The sequence below is a fragment of the Macaca mulatta genome, chromosome 8 (genome assembly GCF_049350105.2).
Source record: "Macaca mulatta isolate MMU2019108-1 chromosome 8, T2T-MMU8v2.0, whole genome shotgun sequence".
Classification (NCBI taxonomy): Eukaryota; Metazoa; Chordata; class Mammalia; order Primates; family Cercopithecidae; genus Macaca; species Macaca mulatta.
In genome coordinates, this window is record NC_133413.1 from 91,497,712 (window position 1) to 91,517,443 (window position 19,732).

The following is a 19,732-nucleotide window of genomic DNA, read 5'->3' on the forward strand; positions in this document are numbered from 1 at the left end:
AAAAGAATCGTAGTGCAGATTGCATTCACAGAGGCAGAAAGATGGACCCAAGGAGAACATTTTTAAAAAAACAGTAACGATAAAGGCTGGACTGTTTGGCTTACCTTAACTAGGGCATCAGAATTCTCCACTCCTCTTAATGAGCACTTGGTAAACGTCTACGTCCTAGAATCAGCAGTACACTCACTTCTGACAGAAGTGGAGAGTGCTCCATTCTACAGATAACAGAGAACTTTCCAAACTGCTGAGCTTCTGGAGCTTCCATTTCCCCAGGTAGCCCATGTAGGAAACCAGGATCTGTGATCCAAAGACTCAGAATAAACATTTCTTTTTCTTTCTTTTTTTTTGTGTGAGACGGAGTTTCGCTCTGTCGCCCAGGCTGGAGTGCAGTGGCGCGATGTCGGCTCACTGCAAGCTCCGCCTCCCGGGTTCACGCCATTCTCCTGCCTCAGCCTCCAGAGTAGCTGGGACTACAGGCACCCGCCACCACGCCCGGCTAGTTTTTTTGTATTTTTAGTAGAGACAGGGTTTCACTGTGTTAGCCAGGATGGTCTCGATCTCCTGACCTTGTGATCCGCCCGCCTCAGCCTCCCAAAGTGCTGGGATTAGAGGCGTGAGCCACTGCGCCCAGCCGAGAATAAACATTTCTTAGTGCTGAGCCTCCACACGCAGAATGGAGTTGTGATTCATACTCTGGGAAAGGAAAGAAAGTTCTGCCCATGTGGTGAGAAAGGAAGCCAGGGTTTGAAACCAAGATGGCCAGGCCCTTCCCCACATCTGCCTCTAGGTTGCTATCATTACATCACGTGCAAGGAAGTAACTAGGCAAGATGAGACCCTTTGACATAGGGAGTGGCAGGCATTTGCTGATGTGGCGTGTGATCTGCGGGAGCCTCTGCCCTCTCCTCTATGCCCAAATGCTCCCAGCAGTCTCTCAGGAGTTTGCCATGCCCATGAGAGTGAAGGGTGGTTTTGCTCAAGCCTGTGATAGGCAGCAAGCTCCTTAAACTGTAAACAGTCTTAGGAGTAGGAGGGATATTCACTCACTGTACAGGAACAGTTAGTTGGGTAGAAATAAGCAGGCCAATCCCTGGAGAAATATGGAACAGGGTGAGTATTTATAATGGTGCAGATGGGGTGGAACAGAAGGAGAAAGCACAGAAAAATCTCAGAAAGGGAGCCTGGGTTGTGGTGGGTCTTAAAGAGGCAATCTGGGGGGTTTGGGGTGTCCTGTAGTTACAGGGCACAGACAAAAAGAAGTTAGAAGCATGCCAAAGAGAACTCTCACTGCTTCGCCTTTTGGCCCCAAGGCCAGTCTTAAGTGACTAGGAAGGGGGCAGCCAGGTCAGATGGTGATTAAAGTCATTTGCTCTGAGACATCCTGCTGGGGCTGCATCCCCCTCACACACAAGCAGACGGGTTTTCCTCTTGGCCTGGGGAATTGTTTGCTCTCAGGTGGCATATCTTCATAGGAGTGCTTGGCAAGTGTGGGCAAATGCCATCAAAAATCTCCCAGCCTTGTGAAGATGGTCTCTTACCATTGACAGAGCACTTAGCACCTTGCCAGGTACCATGCTTAATATCTCATTTAATCCCCAAGACAACCCCATTAGCAGGTTCTATACTATAATCCCCCATTTCCAAATGTGGAAAGGAGGGCACAAAGAAGTCCAGCAGCTTCCTCAAAGTCATGATGGAGCTGGGATTCAAACTTGGGTCCTTTTCTGCAAAGTTTTTGATGCTAACCTCTACACACTTTGGTCTGATTACCAGGAACATTATACTATCTTTCCTGTTATGGTGGTGGGTTGACTGCTGGAATCCCAAAACTCAGGTAATGCATGAAAGATAAATAAATTAGCCATTCTTGACCTTTTCAAATACCAAATAAATTTTAACAAGCCTTTATATAAAACTGACTTTTATTACAATTGAAAAAAGAGCAAAGACAATTTGATAAGTGCCTTTAATTACAACATACCTGCTATTTACATGTAACCATACTTTTATATACAGCTTGAATAAGTTTTATTACATGTAAACTATAAGATATTACAAATTAAACTCCAGTCTTTTCTGGATATTCAGAATTGAAATACTACCGGCAGAAACACACAGAAAACAAATACCCATTTCAGTTCCTCAGGTACCATTACTGGTTGAATGATCAAGATCTGGTCACAGAAGAGAATTGGAAATATGCATCAAAACAAAACTTATTCTTAACGTGACTAACAGTATTGTTATTTAAACCCTAAACATAATTAATAATTGGATCATTAAAAACACAACTTCAATTTATATAGCACCTTTCTTCTGAAGAGCTGAAAGCATTCGTGCTTATCTCTATTATTTCGTTTGTCCCCATAACATCTCTATGAGGTAGGCAATGGTTGGTATCATTATCCCCATTTTGTATATGGAGAAACTGAGGCACAGAGAAGTTAAATCATTTGCTCGAGGTCACACAGTAAAGTCAATGCTGGAACAGGGACCACAGCCCTGTGCTCTTGTCTCCAAAACCAGTGCTTCTCTTTACACTAAATTGTCCCATTTGAGAATTTAATTCAACAACTCAATACACTTTTCCAATAAATTAAAAAATGTACATTTTTTTCACCCATAAAAATTTTTGAAATACTGTGAGCAAGATACAAACACTCTGGGATGCATGGTAGACAGATGCTACACTCTTCTAGAAAGTGCTTATGGAAATGTTTATCTTATTTTAATGAGGAGTTTCTTTTCCTAGTTAAAACAAAGTAGATGTCTTTACAAGAAATATATTTGAAAGAATGCTTCTAGTCACCTACCCAATTATAGCTCTAGTAGCCATATTATGTTATCTATAAACCAGGTTTATTCCTGAGTTTAAAAAGAAGAAAATATCTAAATTATAAGTTAAATCTTTGAGATAATTTTTCTCATTTATACACATTTACTCAAGAGACTCAGAGTGGCAGATAGGGAATTGGGCCAACACATTTCCCAGAGAGACATGAGAACTGAGAACCATAGGGGCAGGAAGTCCGAATTTGCTCTAATCCCTACTCCCTTCACCGCTCTAGAGTCAGCTGTATGGTTGATACTCCAAGCAAATAAAAAGATAATGTTTAAAAAGTATCAAGGTCACAAGCTTACTAGAATGCTCACAAATGTTTGCTGCTTGAACGCAAAGTTCAGCTTTCCTGACGCTTTCCACATTGCTTGTCCTCAAGACGGGAGCATTGCTGCAGGCACGGCCATCTTCCAGGACGTGGGCGGGGCAGTGGTGGGGCAGCACATAGGAATTAAATCCTAGCATGGCTCCAGGAAAAAGAAGACCAAGTCCTATATTCCAAAAGTAAAGTTAAAAAAAGCAAGCATGCTTAAGGGGTGGGTCATGAACACCATATCAGGTTCATTTATGAGTCTTCCATTAAAAATACATAGAGGCTTGTGAAAGGAATGCTGAAAATCCTCAACCCATAGACTCAGGCTTTTAGTCCCAGCCTCTTCTCCTAGAGAAGGGCACTGCTGTCTTTCAGGGAAGCCTTCACTACCTACATGAGGAGCTGAAGATTAAAAAGAAAATTCTCTTTAAGCTTAAGAAAGGAAAAGGAAACCGTTTGCTTTAAACTCACGGTTTGCAACTTGTTGAGTTAAAAACCAAACCAAACCAAACCAAACCAAACCAGGACATGACAATAAGAGAGTTCTGAACTGTAGGCTCTAGAGAGCGACTGGTCCTTCTTTTAGCCTTAACTGTGTCCTATTTAGAGTGCCTAACAGGTATACTAGGGGAACTTTAAAAAAACTAAATGTATAAAGAGAATGAGCAGAGAGAACTGTTCTGCTAATTTTGAAAAAAAAGATACATTCTAGAATATCCATTCAAAGAGTTAACTGTGAATACTTACAGCAAAGTTTTACAAAACCAAAATGAAACACGCTGGCTCCTGAAGTATGTAGAAAATGAGAACTTTTAGCAGCTGCACCTCCAATTCACCTATCCTAGGACCTAGAGGGTGCTTGGTTTCTCACCCCAAAGTCAGGCAGTTTGCTATAAATGGCCAAGTTATTCTCCATATCTGGTAGCTCTACCTTTGCATGTGAAGCACTCACAGTTTTCTTAGGACCTGGGGGATCAGCGCAAACTGGCTGTAACTTGACATCATCCTTAGGCACTGTTTCCTGGGGGAGAGGGTGCAATGGCTTCATGGCGAAAACATTTTACACTCAATTTGCTTTAAAAATGTTTTCTTTTTCTTTTTTTTCTTTTTTTTTTTTTTTTTGAGATGGAGTCTCGCTCTGTCACCCAGGCTGGAGTGCAGTGTTGCGATCTCAGCTCACTGCAACCTCCGCCTCCAAGGTTCAAGTGATTCTCCTGCCTCAGCCTCCCGAGTAGCTGGGACTACAGGCACATGCCACCATGCCTGGCTAATTTTTTTGCATTTTTAGTAGAGACAGGGTTTCATCATGTTGGCCAGGCAGGTCTCAAACTCCTGACCTCAAATGATCTGCCTGTCTCAGCCTCCCAAAGTGCTGGGATTACAGGCATGAGCCACTGCACCCGGCCTAAAAATGATTCCTTCTTATAAAAAGGATTTCTTCCCCTTCACAACACTCAGCTTCCTTTTTGTTTCCTGGCAACTATGGGTCTGGTGTTGTCATAAGAATCTACCTTCCACATGCTGGACAGTGGGGGCTGCCGCTTGAGGAGACCCAGGCCAGATACAGAGCACTGCGGGGAACATAAGCTTCCTTGGTTAGAGCATGACGCTAACATTTCTGCCTCTGTGACTTTGATTCCACCACAATTTTTAAAAAGTTCTTTTCCATGGCCCCTTAGTGTCAACCATTCTTCTGAAAGAAGTGAGCAACAGTGTACATGTTTTGGCAAAAGTCATGACAAATAGCACCAGCATCTGCCGCCCTAGGTGGACCTGTGGCCTCACTTTGGCAGCCTGTGAGTTGGGCAGAGCTGTGGTGAGGCACGGTTCCATGCTGGCTGGCAGGGTCTGTGATACGGCAGCACTGTGATTGGTACCGGAAAGACATAATGACACATCCTGTCAATAGTAGACACAGAAGGCTGAGTGGGGAAGAGACCCAGGGATATTGCTACGCAAAGCGGTAGGCCACCTAAGTACCAGGAGACAAACTGAGGTGGGAGGAAATAGTGACTTCATGGCCTCATTCTTTAGACTTACTCCTTAAAAGGACTAGATCCGGGGAGGGAAAAGTAATCACAAAATGTTCAAGCTAATAAGAGATACTTTTGGACTTAAAACTAAAGTTTAAAAATTCCCAGCACGGAAAACAACTTTCTCACTCTTTTGTGAAGTGGACAATTTGACCATTACAAAGACCTTTTGAAGCAATGAATGAAAATGCTACTAAGTGTCATGAATTATCTTTTAATATTTTTGAGTAACGGGAGTACTTTAATACTGATTGGGCCCATGTAATAGACAATATGTCACTTTTGGTGTAACTACTTTTATGAGGAAAAAACATATTAACAATGAAATGCCAATTCCTATTTATGACAGACCTTTTTTGTTTAGCTATATTTCAAGTTTCCCCAGAAAATATGAGGCATGTTAATACAACACAATTATTTAAAAGGGAACAACATTAAAACATTTTACTGCTGCCAGTGTAACATACAGACATCTGAGAAATGACAATTATCAACCTTTGTAATACAAGATTATGCAAGGTGATATGAGGCAACCCAAGGACAGCACATTTTAAAAAATACCCACAGTATCTAACTGGCAAGCCAAAAAAACTTCCTGTATTAAGAGAAATGATTACTGAATTGAATGCTTTTTAAAAAATGTCTTTTAAACAAAAATTCTATTTCACTTTTCATGTTACATTAAGAATTTGGAATATTATTTTTCAGTGAAGTCAAAGAAGAACTTGAAAAAAGTAATGACATACTTCACAAATAGAAGAGACTGGATGTAAACACAGACCTAAAAATGAGCAGTAGGATAAAAAAGCCATGAATGTTTGTTCTCTTCTGGACCATGATTTTAAATTTTAATTTGGTAATTCAGATCAAGATTCTAATTTATCATGGTTTCTGGACTGATCTCTTTAAGTTAAACACTTTCAGTCTAAGTGTGTTCAACTTGCCGAAAGCTACTGTCAGGAAAAATGTATTTAAGAAAAGATACAACACAGGGCAAGAAAATACTACTGTACAATAAGGAATTTAGATTTTACTGCAAATAAAGCCATATTTGATATTATAGACACATGTTTCTATTTTCACCTCAGTCACTTATTAACCCCAAACATTATACTTCAACTTTTCCCCATTACACAGTACAATAAGCCTGTCAAGATTTTCAGGAAGTAACCATCAGTACCTACTGTGCTTCCAGCAGCCAAAGCTAAGCTGGCTGGGTACCAGAAATCAATACCTTCAGGAGAATGGCATCACAAGATTGCATGGACTTATATTAACTATTACAAGGAGCACTGGAAGAAAACGTCATTTGCTCATTTACAAAATCCTAATTGAACTAAAGCTCTGTAATTATAGCCACGGTATCAGACCAGCTTTTTTGCACATCCTATCACATCGCTGCCTGCTGATGTTTTACACTGCCTATAAAGCCTCATAATTTTAAAAGGGAATGAAACAGAATGCCACGGGTGACCGACCTCTGCTCCTGCTACTTGGGAGTCACGTTGCCTTGGCTTCATCCTGGCTCAAGGTTACTAGTCGCTTGCTGCTTTAGGCCAAATCTTTTATCTCTTTACATTTCCTCCTCTGAGGCTGAGTCAGAAGTAAGTCACATGTATAACAGAACTGTCTTAAAATATCACTGTTTTTCAGCCAAGAGAATTATGGATGCAATTTAAAGTCTAAATATATTAATTGGAAAAATTAAATTAGACAACTCAAAGTTTTCCTGTAATTATCAAATGAAACTGATTGAAAAACTTGTTCCTTCTAATTTTGCTTTTCCAACAAAAGTTCATCACACTAGCAGGATAAACATTCAAAATACATAATAGAACATACCCTAATTAAGCACCAGAGTTGTGTCAGAGCCAAGTATATACACACACACGTATATGTATGTGTATATGTGTGTGTGTGTGTGTGTGTCTGTAGTTTATTACTGGTTAAGTAAATGCTCTAATTAGCAAAAATCATGAGAAATATATATAGTGACATAATGTGGTTAAATTTTAGTTCTCTGTGTTAACTACTTACTGTTAATTTAGTACTCAATTAGAATTAACTCTGGGATTTTGAGGGCAGATAAATCAGTAATTAGCCTTTTTCCCACAAAGAATAGTGGTAGCTTCAAAAGCTTCAACAGACCTAATGATGTAATTTATTCAGGACAGAAAAAAAATATGTAGCTAACATTCTGGCAAGAATTACTTTCTTATAGAATTTAAGATTTCTTCAAATATTTTCTTTTCTATATAGCATTTTGCTCTTGTGTAGTTATCTGCCTAGGATACAGACAGGATATTGAGACTATTTCAGAAAGTAGACACACTAAAAACATTTGATAAATTAAAAAAATTTTGCATAAAACAAAATATGTGTTTATAGTCCTGCTGACTATACTTAAGAAATACCAAAAGTAGCATACAAAATGCTTCTAAACTTTCAAAATATCTGAATAAAAACAAAGATCCTACTTTTAACTGAGATAGATTTATAATTCTTACTTACAAGATAAAAAAAGTCCTAAAATTTATTTTTAAATTTCACATAACCTGCTATAATTGGCTGTAGAAAATGGATGTCAAAATAGAATTTTAAATATACAAATTGTTTTTGATAACTACCTTTCGTATATTTTATTTAAACTGTAGCATTAGCTCAAGATGAAACTTTTTAAAAGAAGCCATAGGCTTTTGTTGAACTCAAAGATTCAAGCCCAGATTCTGAACAAAGTAATTTTTGAAATTTATGAAAAACTATACTATACATTCAAAACAGTGATAGTGCCTCAGTAAATATACTTCAGTAAAATATCCAGTGCTCCAAAGAGCTGAGCTGTCTTTCTAAGGTTCACTCTGCTTCTCTCCTCCAGCCCTCATGGCCTGTGCTACCGTCTATTCTTTTAACGTTTATGCTGGAGGGCCTTACAGTTCCTTTAAAAGTACACTGAAAATACTTCATATCACAGCTTATTTTAACCACTGGTTCTCAAATTAAAAGGTATATTTCAGTGCATATTTCATGGCCACATTGCAGAACTAGTATTTGAAAACTTCTGGGGGATATTTTGGTAACAAAATTGCAAAATTACATGATTATTTATGAGCTTTCTATAGAAAGGTTTTTTATTTATTTTTTTATTTTTTTACTTTAGAGATCATACCTACTTCCCTGCCTTTTTGATAAGTAAGGCATGAAATGAAACACAAGTTTTGAGCTGTAAGGTGCCTATAAAGGATATCACTACAGCATGCACAATGTTAGGTGTGTAAGATGACATGGCTGTTACCATGTACTAAAGAACCCCATCATGTGAGAGGCTGCTGAGTCAAAGTCATTAACACAAAGCAGTGAAAATCACCAGGCAAAGCAGTGCTTATGAGAGACTGGAATTCAGAGAAATGCAAGGTGCAAACTTCTCTCTAATCCAAGGGTATTCTGCTATGATCTTCTAATCAATGATGATTGTGTTTATGCTCATGACATCTTCATGGGAGAGACCAGGCTGATTGCAAAATAATCACAACAACCAACATAGCTCACTTCGCAATGTCAGGAATGCAATGTAGAGCAGTCACAAAGTCAAACCATGAATACAGGGATGGAAAAACATTCCAGTGAGCTGGTCTCTACAATTTTTAACACATTTCATCCTCCCAATTATATTCTTTGCCCATAAAGAAGAAAAACAGCAAGATTATTAAATCCAAAAAGTCACAGATGTCACAATGGGATGAAATAATTTCCTCATTTTTTTTTCTTTATCAATATAGGAAAAGCTGTCTTTCCATAGCTCATACTCATAATAGCACTTCAACTAGGCTCCTTTGAAAATGAAAAGTGAACAAGTTTCCTAATGCCGGCCTTATAAGATCTAAAGAGATGATTAAATTCAAACCAGGCTGAGCTCTTAATCTGAGCTATTTCAGCCACTGATGTTTGTAAAATATAGGAAGAAGATTCCAATAGGCAATTTGCATTGGCAAGCACTGGACTACAGAATTCATCACTGTTTTCTGAAAAAATGTAATTAAACTTTAATTGAATTATGATACTTTTATGAGGTTTATAATTCACAGCCACCTCTCATCATATTTTGTTCTTCTTTCCATTTTTACCCTTTCAAATATTTCAATATTGCCCACCGTAAACCAATGAAAATGAATAATTATTTATGTACTTTCCATTTATTTCTCTAGGGGTCTAGGTAATTTGGATCAGGAGCTCCAAGTACCATTTAAAAAGGTGAGTCTTTAAAACCCATCAGTGTTTTAAACACTTGATTAGGAAAAAGATAACAGCTCCTTGTAATGATCTAGCTTATGTGCTTTATGATATCTTTTCCAAAGGAGAGTATAAATCATTGTACATAAAATCAAAACAGTTAATATACATTTTTTTCTGGCACTTTTGAGAAATTAGGCATTGAACATAAAACATCTTATAAACTTACATAACAAAAATAAATGTTTACATTTTAATCTTAGATTACCTTAGGGTAGCAGTTAACTTATGAGATGCCACACTGTTGGTGTGGGCAGTGGAGACCATGGGAAATACACATTCACGTGCACAGCCCTTCGGAGATGGACGCATGGCTGCCATCCAAATATGTGGTCTGTGTCCCAACATAAAGATTAAGGCTCTCTGTTTTGAAGGAATGAGTTCTGGGCTTAAACAAGTATAGAAGTACCACAATACTCATGGAAAATACTGAAAAGGCTCGGACGAGTTTTCAAACACTGGGGGAAACACGTTTTTGACTAGAAAAATAAAATAAAGCATCTAAAACTGACTTCAAGTACTTTGGGGAGAGGCTGCTGATAGAGAGTGCCAAAATAAGAGGGAACAAAGATGGAAGAGACTCCAGGGACGTCCCTCCCCAGTCCCTTCAGCTGCAGGGTCCAGATCCCCAGGTGCCGACGCGCAGCTCTTTGGGGAGGACTGGCGACCTGGGCAGAAAGCAGCAGCCATGGTTTGTCGCCATCCTAAAACACCTACATTGAAGGCAAAGGCCAAGCTTCGTGTGAAAATTTCCTTGGAATGAACCACAGGAATCTGGACATTTCAAGGGGGAAAAAGCCTTAAAGTCAATAGCAGACAGAGAGAAAAGGAAAGAGGGGAAGAAAAACCTGGTCCTTCCGAATGGCAGTAGTTCAGGCTGGGGGCCTTGCGGTCCTTGGTGAGTGCAGTTTTTCCATACAGCTTGGCCTTCCTCACTAATGAGATGAGACCACTGACAGATGGGGTCTTTTGCGGGCGGTGAGGGTGCGGGAGGGAGATGTGCTTGGGTGTGCCTGTCCATCTGGCAGGCAGGGGCACACTCAGGTGCAGCCTAGTCCGTACCTCTCTGTCTCAGAAACTGAACAACTGGGAGAACAGTCAGGGCCTCTCCAACCATCTTCAGGGGACTAAAGCAGCATATGAAGTATAGGTTTGTGTCACTTCTTCTCTTCCATGGAAGAAACGCCCCCAGAGACTGATCACAGGCTACCCAGGGTTGTCCTCTGGGTTGCTAGAGCCTGGTAATATCTCTGCCTTGCTGCAAGTCACTAATGCTCTCGTAGTCGTTCTCCTTCGGGACGAGACCGCGGTGGCCATTGGTCCCCAGGGTGGCCTTTTCTTCCTCTCTGTGGAGAGTCTGTATCGCTTCATAATCAGGCTCTGGCTCCTCGCCGGGCCTCCCTGCTGGTGGAAGTGTGCTGTTCGGAGTTTTTTCGAAGTCTTTAACAGTAGCATAGAGATCATTACAGGAGGAGGGTGACCTCTGTGGGTCCTCTTGAATGGAGGTGTAGGTGGACTCTGGCACTGTAAGTGACTGTCCTGATTTATTCCCTAACTGTCCAGGTTTATTCACCGATGAGTACATAGCAGAGATCTAGGAAACAAAGGAAGAGCTGAATAAACTTCCAGCTGTGACTTCCCCCTCCCTCTTTTTAGTGACAAGCCACATACTGAGCACTCCTGGGCTTCTGTGTGTGTGTGCTCCTTAAAGATTTGTTCTTTCTTATCTGTACTAATTATGGAGCACATTACTAGAGAATAATTACACACATTATCTTCAACGGTGTTAACGAGATCAGTCATATTCCCTCAATTCCATGAAAACCCAGTTCTCTTGGGTCTGCGGAGGAATTTGAGGAGAGGTGGGGTGGAAAGCTCCCGAAGCTCCCGGAAACCTGACCACAGCATTGTGTTTTATTTCATTTCTATATCAGAATGATATTTTGCCTGAAAAAGGGCTCCACTGCTTTACAAAAAAGGACAGAAAACACATAGTAGACTAGTGATTCTCAAAGTGTGGGCTGTAACCAGCAGCAGCAGGATCTGGGAATTTGTCAGAAAGGCAAGTTCTCAGGCCTCACCCCAGAACCACCACATCAGAACCTCAGGGCTGGGGCCCAGCAATCGGTGCTGATTCTGATGGCCAGTAAAGTGTGAGAACCACTGAATTAGACTACTCCATGCTTCCTGCATCACAGTGGTCTCCAATACCCATTGCTGGATTCTCATTGGTGGTACACATATATCTGAAAAGGTATTCCTGTCCATTATTTTTTGACTTAGTTGTGTATTACTGGTTAAACAGACATTGACAGACCAGGTCTAGTTTTATTCAGTGGGAAAACTCATTCTGGCTTGCATCCAGCCAAGTCAGAAATAACAACTTATGGGATACTATTTCCTATGGTAAGAGCCAGTGGCTCTCCAAGCACACCCTCACAGTCCTCAGTCTCACTAATAAATCCTTTATCACCTCCGATATCAACAGGGATTTCATTCATTGTGAAGATTAAATGTACTGATTAGGAGACTTTTGGGGACTATTACTTTATTGTGAAAAATCATGGTTGGAAATAAGTAAAAATACCCTTCATTACCTGTGTTTATTTTTATCACAGTGATTTGATTCATTCAAATACCCAGGAAGTACATGAGCACGCTTCCTCACAGATGCCTGGCTTCCCAAGGGCTGAGGGACATTTTCCTGCTTTCCCTTTTCTCACATACTGTGGGTGAAGTTTCCAGCTGGCCTCAAAAGCTTCTTAAGACAGGCCTGCCACATGCTAACTGGTCATTTGCATGAGAACTTTTCATTACAGGCTGGTGGCTGGTTCAGTTTGGTGAGGCCTTGACAATCCCAAGGGTTTACAGTTCAGAAAAACAGTCTTTGGAAAACTCTTGCCATGTTGATCTGACTATCCTAATGAATATGAAATTATTAACATTCTCACCTTAGAGGTTTTCATGAAAAAACTGCTCTCAAGATAGAATAATTATAATTTCTTTGAATTTAGGGAGAACAAAAAAAATTCACTGCTGTTTATACTGAAGTGCAAACACAGAATTTATTATCTAAATGGTGGTCTAAGCCAAAAATTACATATGGGCAGATGATAAAAGGGTAAATAATGGATGACAGTGGTGAGGGGAGAGGCATACCAGTTTATTCATCACCTGGTAACATCGAGGAGGACAAACGTACCCTGACTTAGACTGGAACAGTGAGAGTCAGCCCCTCACCACCATTTGCTTCTCTCCTCAGCTTTCTTCCCCATGGTCCCTGCCATTAATGCCCCTCACTCTTTGTAAGAGTACTTGGTCTTCTTGGCCTTTGTCCTCATTCGTTAACTTGCAATTTAATATTGACTCTGGGAATGAACCTAGTGTGAGGAGGGTCTCACTGTGCATTTCAACTTTTATAAAAGCTTCTTGAGTCTTCTAATATTCCTTTTGACTGTTTTCTATGACTATTATGACTATTATTTTTATTTTGTATACAGGTTTCTCTTCTAGCCCCCTTGCTATTTAGCTTCTCAATTTTTCTCTTTAAAACTTTCATCATTATTCCTCAGTCTGTAAATTGTTGCTATATTCTCATAAGTTACTCTCTTCCTTTTCCCCATTTCTCTTCTTTTTCTAATCAATCCTTTCCACAACACTCTGTTAAATTGGGATAACAGAACTTAAAGCTCAGATCTCAGCTTCAGTCTGGACTGCTTAACATTAAATTACATAAATACAAAAAAACCCTTTTATATTTATTTTTCCTCTGTCTTAAAATGAATGTCTGTGAGTCATAGTTATGTCATGTTAAAAATTCATCAGTTTAACTAGGTCCTGTTTCAATTGTAAGATAAGAAGCAATTTACCATTTTACATAGCCTGTAATTTCCAGAATTCCTGTATATTTTATCTTCTTGTCCCAAATGGGATCACTTTGACTGCAGAGTAGAAAACAGAGTGGAGGGAGGCCAAGGAGCTGCCAGGGACCAGCAGGAGGGGACTGCTCTGGCCTAGGGAGGGGCAGCGGCAGTGGGCTTGAGGAAGGTGGGTACACAAGGAAAACAGTTTGGAGGTGCAACTGATGGGTCTTGGCAATTGACTGTGTTGGAGGACAGTGAGGAAAAGGAAGTATCAAGATGACCCCTAGGTTTTGGTCTGTGCAACCAGATAGACAGATGGCTGGTCCATTCTGGAGGTAGAAACATGGAAGAGGGTGGGCAATATCACCTAGGGAAAGCACTTCTGCTCCTTAAACATTCAATGTGGGAGTCTATCTCCATATTCTAATGTTTTACTCAGAGTCCTATAGGAAGTGATGTACCTGCATATGTACTTTGCTCTTGTACGTGTACACAATTTGCTCTGCTAGGAATTCCAGATAGAAGCTATATGCAGTTAGATCAAAAGGTGTTTAGCTCTCTGAGCATAGCTCGACATTTTATATATATATATATGTGTGTGTGTGTGTGTGTATACACATATATATATTTCATATGTATATATGTATATATAATACTGGCTTTAACAATTTTAATCTTTCATTGAAAATCTAACCTGTGAATTTTGCACCCTGGTGCTTGGGAATATGCGATCTGCTCTTGTTGGCTGCTATGTCTGACCCTCGCTCCAGCCTGGAACTGTACTTACTGAAGTTAATCTGCTCTCAGCATCCACATTTCCACACGGAGACCTCCTCCTTCTGTCTCCCGGGAGGGAGCAAATTCCCTACATCCACCTGTTCTAATTTCCTGAATTTTCCAACCCATGATTCATTTCCTTCTGATGTGGTCTTCCTGACTGCTGACTGCTCCCATGCTGGAATGTTTTTCTCCCACTCTTCTCCCCTGCCCTCTCTATTTTTCCTGACCCTGCTTTCCTGCTCAGTTTCTTTTCCTAAGCTGACTGCTTGTCCTGTCATCCTTCTTGTCTGGTCTGCCCATCAGTCTCTCTGAGCCATTATAAAACCAACATCCCAAGTCTTGATCTCCAACATAGGCATAGGAGAATATTTCAGCTCTTTCAAAGGTAACATTACAGTGCATGTATTCAAGGGGAGAAGCTCTATTCTTTAATACAGGAGTTTTCTCTTTTTAAAAAGAAACAAAACTTACCTCTTCTTCCGTGAGAGTGGGGTCTTCTTCCCGAGACTTGTATGACAATGAGCTAAATCTCTGTCAGAACAAACACAAGCCAAGGAAAGTAGTTTGATGTTAACAATCTAACCTTTCTTTTGCACGTTTCCTCATATCTGTCTAGAAATGTTTTCAAATGATTTTTATGGAACCAGGAAGAAATTATAGGAAGAGAAACAAACACTTATGCAATCTATTACATGTACGATGTTCAGGGATATCTAGTAGTATTATTCTTAGAGAAATTTCCTCTAATTTTGTATTTGAATCTGTAGGTACAAAGAAGCCAAAAGAATTATTTAGACTACTGTTCGAATTCCTAATTGTCACTGAAGCATTGGTCATCCATGGAGGATTAATACTTAAAAACATGCTGTTTCTTTATCAAATGCCTGAATTTTATATTCTACAGTTTGCTGGTGTTATCAGAAAGATCCTTAAGTCATTTGGAAACTTCAAAGCTAATGGAGAAAATGACTCACATTTTGTGTTTTGCCTCCTGCCTGATTTCTCAATGATTTTGGCTCTTGGTTTACTGATTCTCTAACACATCCCTTGTCTTAATTTTTGGTGACCTCAACAAACATGTATCCTAAATCCTGCCTTTCAGTTCCTTGACTTCCCCTGCTCCCACTGATCTTGTGCTCTGTGTCCCCTCTCCATGTCCACCCCTGACCTCAGCACCCTCATGGTTGCACCCGGGCCTTTCTAAACCACAGCCTCTCCACCAGCCCAGCTCCTTGCAACCCCTTTCAGACCAGTGCTCGTGGTCAAAGCTCACTCCTTCTGTAACCCAGTTCCAATGCTCCTTCAACACCATTGGGACCCATTCATGCTTTCAACGTCTGCCCTTCTCCTTGGTGTCCTGTACTGCTTTACTAAGCTTAAGCTCCATAGTCAACTGCCAATCATATGTGAACTCAACCCTCTAGTGAGTCCTTAAAGCAGCTCCGTATCATCTGATGCTTCCCCAATACACCCAGTCTCTGCTCAACTCACAGTCTACTTTGCAGCTTCTCCTCTTCTCCCTAGACTTCCAACACCTCCTCACCTGTCTTCACTCTGAGCAGATGATCTTGCTTCCTAGTTGGCTAAGAAAACTGAAGGAATCAGAAGAAATTTGTATGAACTCTTACCTCCACCCTCAGCCTCTGCATTAATCTATTTTCTTTCCTCCCTGTCAAATGGATTTTCCATGTTCTGCCTTCAGGCGATCCCCTCTTTCCTACACACTAGACCCTGTCCCCACATACCTATGTGTGAGTACAGAGCCAGGAATTCTCCCAGTGTAGGATCATTCCCAGCCACATGCAAACATGCTGTTGTTTCTCTCATTCTAAAAACAAAACAAACCCAGTCCTCTGAAATTCTACCTACTCATTATCTCACTTCCTTTTTTTTTTTTTTGACAGTGTCTCACTCTGTCATCCAGGTTGGGATGCAGTGGCGTGATCTTGGCTCACTGCAGCCTTGACCTCCCAGGCTCAAGCCATTCTCCTACTGCAGCCTCCCAAGTAGCTGGGACTACAGGTGCACACCACCATGCCCAGTTAATTTTTGTATTTTTTGTAGAGATGGGGTTCTGCTACATTGCCCAGGCTGGTCTCAAACACCTGGTTTCAAGTGATCCACCCACCTCGGCCTCCCAAAGTGTTAAGATTACAGGCATGAGTCACGGCGCCCAGCCTGTCTCACTTTTTTATAGCAAAATCTTTTAAAGAGTTGTCTAAAAAGTCAACCAAACCATTCTTCTCTTCCTATTCTCTTTCTAATCCATTTCAGTCACGTTTCTGCCTCTACCATTCCACAGAGACTGCTCTTGTCAAGGGCACCAATGAGACTCATCTTCCCTGACCTACTCGCTGCACTCGGCAGAGAGGCCTGCCACTCCTTCCTCCCTGGACATGTTCTTCACTGGCTTCCAGGACTCCACAACTTTCCTGTTTTTGTTTCCTACTTTGGTCTCTTCTACTGGTTCCTTTTCCAGATCTCTATTCTTGGAGCTCTGCCAGCCTCTATTTACACTCACCTATCCTGTGACCTCATCCAATCTCATGACTTTTAAAACCACATTCTGTGGATGACTCCCACATCAGCAAATCCAGCTCCGGCCTTTCCTCTTTACCCGGCTCATCAATACAGCTACCATCTGATAAGCTCTACTTGGAAGTCCAATCAGTCTCTCAAGCTAAACATATCCAGTCCTGAATGCTGGATCTCCGACTCAACCTGCTCTGCCTGTATCCTCTTCCCTGCGTGTTGGGCCCAGCCTCGTACTCATCACTCTCTCTTCTTTATCTTACTACGCTTAGGATCCATCAGCAAATCTCTTGGTTCTGGCTTAGCTTTTCTCATCACCTCTGCTGCCTCTGCCCTGATTCAGGCCACTGCCATTTCTAATCTGGTTTATTAGAGTCGCCACCCAATTGGTCTCCTCACTTCTACCCTTTATAGTCTATTTCAAAACTGGAGTCAGAGGGATCCTTTTTTGAAAGGATGGGTTGTGCCATTCTGCTGCTCGTGACTCTAGTGACATTATTAGTGTTCAGACTATAAGCCAAGGCCATCCAGGATCGAGCTCTGGTTCTCTTTCTCCTCACTGCTGTCCTTGTTCTTCCCTCTCCAGCCACAGCAGTCCCCTCCTCTCCCTTAAAAAGCCAGCTGCAAGCTCTAACCTCAGGGGCCTCACACTGGGCATCCCCTCTGCTTCATGTGCTCTTTCCACAAAAGCACAAACCTCACTCCCTTAGCTCCTTTACCTCAAATGTCACCTTCATAGCTGGGCAGACCCTGACCACTCTATCCAAAACTGTACTCCCCACCTGTTTTCTCAGTCCCCCTTGTTCAGTTCTCTTTTTTTCTCTTACAAACTTCAAACTTTATGTCTGTCTCTTCCCACTAAGATGTGAGTTCCACAGGGCAGGGATTTTGTTCACGTACACGTTTTGTTTCCAGCACATAGAAGACTGTGGCACACAGCAGTGCTCATTAAGATCTTTTGTTAAATAAATGAATATTAAATACTTCAAATTCTCAGTTCACTTAAAATCAGGGTTGTTTATATAAAGATGATGGATTACTCATTTTTACTATATTGTGGAAGGATAATTTCATTTCCAGATGAGTATTTCCAGTTTTTAATGTGAAATCTGGAGAACCGTTTACTAGCGATGGTTAGACAACTCATCCTCTTATCTTTCTAATGCTTGTAAGCAAAAAGCTTTATCTGGTTTAGGCGTTATGAACTTTACATCAGGTTTACGGTCTTTGGTTCTATGAAGGGCAAAAAATTGGACTGCATTTTTGCATTTTATGAACATGTTCATAAACCCTTCTATTGGTGCTGTCAACAGCTGATTTCATGGATAATACGAAAGGTTGAAATGCATTCAGAGAACAGCACAAAGAATGACTTTCTTGGTCTAATTTGGACAGAGTGAGGGGTCGCCTCTGGCCATGAACTACAGAAGGTTTTCAAGGCTACTAGTGACTGGCTAACCTGCTACTTGTCCTTCCTACTAAAATCTGAATAGAAGAGAGAACCTTGCTCTTTTTCTATGTAGAAAACAGAAATTAGTTATTAGTTGCCTGAAGCAGATAGGCCTAGTTAAATCCCAAAGAGATTTTGACAACTAGGGATGTGAACTTCACCGTGGCTCAGATATCAAGTTATCAGACATATACAGAAGGCTGTGGATTGCTAATGCATTTTAGAGCTTTGTTGAATATCTAAATTGAGGAAGTATAGGTTATAGTTTAGAAATGGTCACAAAATAAGATCTGTTGGTTTATATGAAGGTTTGTACAATCAAATATAACCAGGGGCACCTGTGAGTTGGTTCCCATGGTGCCTGTTGCTATGCATGCTGATTTTTGGGGATCCTGGAAGGGTAAAGGTCACCATGCTGCTGAGGCAGCCAACAAGCAGAATAGGTAAAATGTGTGGGCAAAGAGTCCAGTTTCTCTATTTAATTCCTGGACTTCAAAATGAAGCAAACAAGATTTGGCCCTAATTAGACATGATGGAAACAATGTGAAAATATCCAAGTAAGGTGCTGAGAGAAATATTTGATAAATGTAAGTTTTTGGTATTTTATTACTTGGAGGGGGAAAAAGCCAAACACAGCTTACATGAACACAGCTCTCATCATTCCACAAACTGGGAAGTGTTTGCAGATATTTCCCAGAACAGCTCCAGGGCCAGCTAGATTCCTAACCAGGACAGGAGCCCACAAAGGCAAAACAAAACGCCAGCGCCCACCTTGTTAGTTTCACTGGTCCTGTCTGTGGCACTCTCTTCCGCCTCTCCCGCTTCCTTCTCCTGAAGGTTTTCATTCTCGTCCAGAAGCTTAACAGGGACAGGTGGTGGGGCCTCCTCTTCTAGATCACATGAATTTCCAAGGATACTCTCTACATTAACACTTTGGCGACACTTTTTGTTTCTGTCCACCGAGGCATATTCGGCAAACTCAGCTTTGCCTTCAGTCTGGGGCCCTGGGAGCTCTTTCGAGGCGGAAGTAGGCTTTGCCTTGCCAGTGTGGCCTTTCTCCAGGTGTGCAGCTGCAGCCACCTCCTTGATCTCTTTCACAGTTTCGTACAAGCAGTCCTCCACCATGTTTTCTTGGGAGGAGCTGTCCTTGAGCACTTCATAGGGCCCTTCCATCCCCGGGCCCTGGTCCCCGTCCGCACTTCTCACTGTGAGCATGGTGTCCACTGCACTCTCGGGAGGGATTCTGGGCAGCTCCCTACTCTGATGACATTTTGGCTTCCCCGTGCTGTCCTGGGAATCTAGCAGATCCGAAGCCGATGTCTGGACTTCCTCGTAATGCTGCATGCAGGTCAGAGTACTGTCCTCTGAAAGAACTAAAGCAGCACACACATTAAAAGTGGAGAAAGGCAACTCTTTCAATAATCGTTACCAAGAATCAGGTAATACAAAGTTAGGTTAAATCAAGATGCGTGCTTTTTATTTAAGTCTCAGGCGCAAATTATAGTTGCTCTGACTGTCAGTTGGTACCCTACTTCAAACACAGTTTAAAATAAAGCTGTTCATTATATCTTTCCCAATACAAGATTTAATAAGTTATCTTGGCTATAAGTATAGTTCACAATTACTTCCCTTAATG

General features: G+C 41.1%; 1 protein-coding gene across 12 annotated transcripts in view; it reads right to left on the reverse strand.

Moving 5' to 3' along the window:
- Positions 1-1,903: 1,903 nt before the first annotated feature.
- PAG1 (phosphoprotein membrane anchor with glycosphingolipid microdomains 1) overlaps positions 1,904-19,732 on the reverse strand; it is a 140,368-nt gene continuing 122,539 nt past the window's right edge. For 8 of the 12 annotated variants that reach the window (XM_001091544.5, XM_077943845.1, XM_077943846.1 and 5 more), the window contains 3 exons: positions 18,868-19,469; positions 14,586-14,645; positions 1,904-11,065 (listed from right to left, as the gene is read on the reverse strand). In XM_001091544.5, the coding sequence (XP_001091544.3) occupies positions 10,703-11,065; positions 14,586-14,645; positions 18,868-19,469 (1,025 nt within the window). In that variant the 3' untranslated portion in view covers positions 1,904-10,702. The remainder of the gene's footprint in view (positions 11,066-14,585; positions 14,646-18,867; positions 19,470-19,732) is intronic. The other 4 variants (XR_013397316.1, XR_013397314.1, XR_013397315.1 and 1 more) reach the window with 1 other exon arrangement.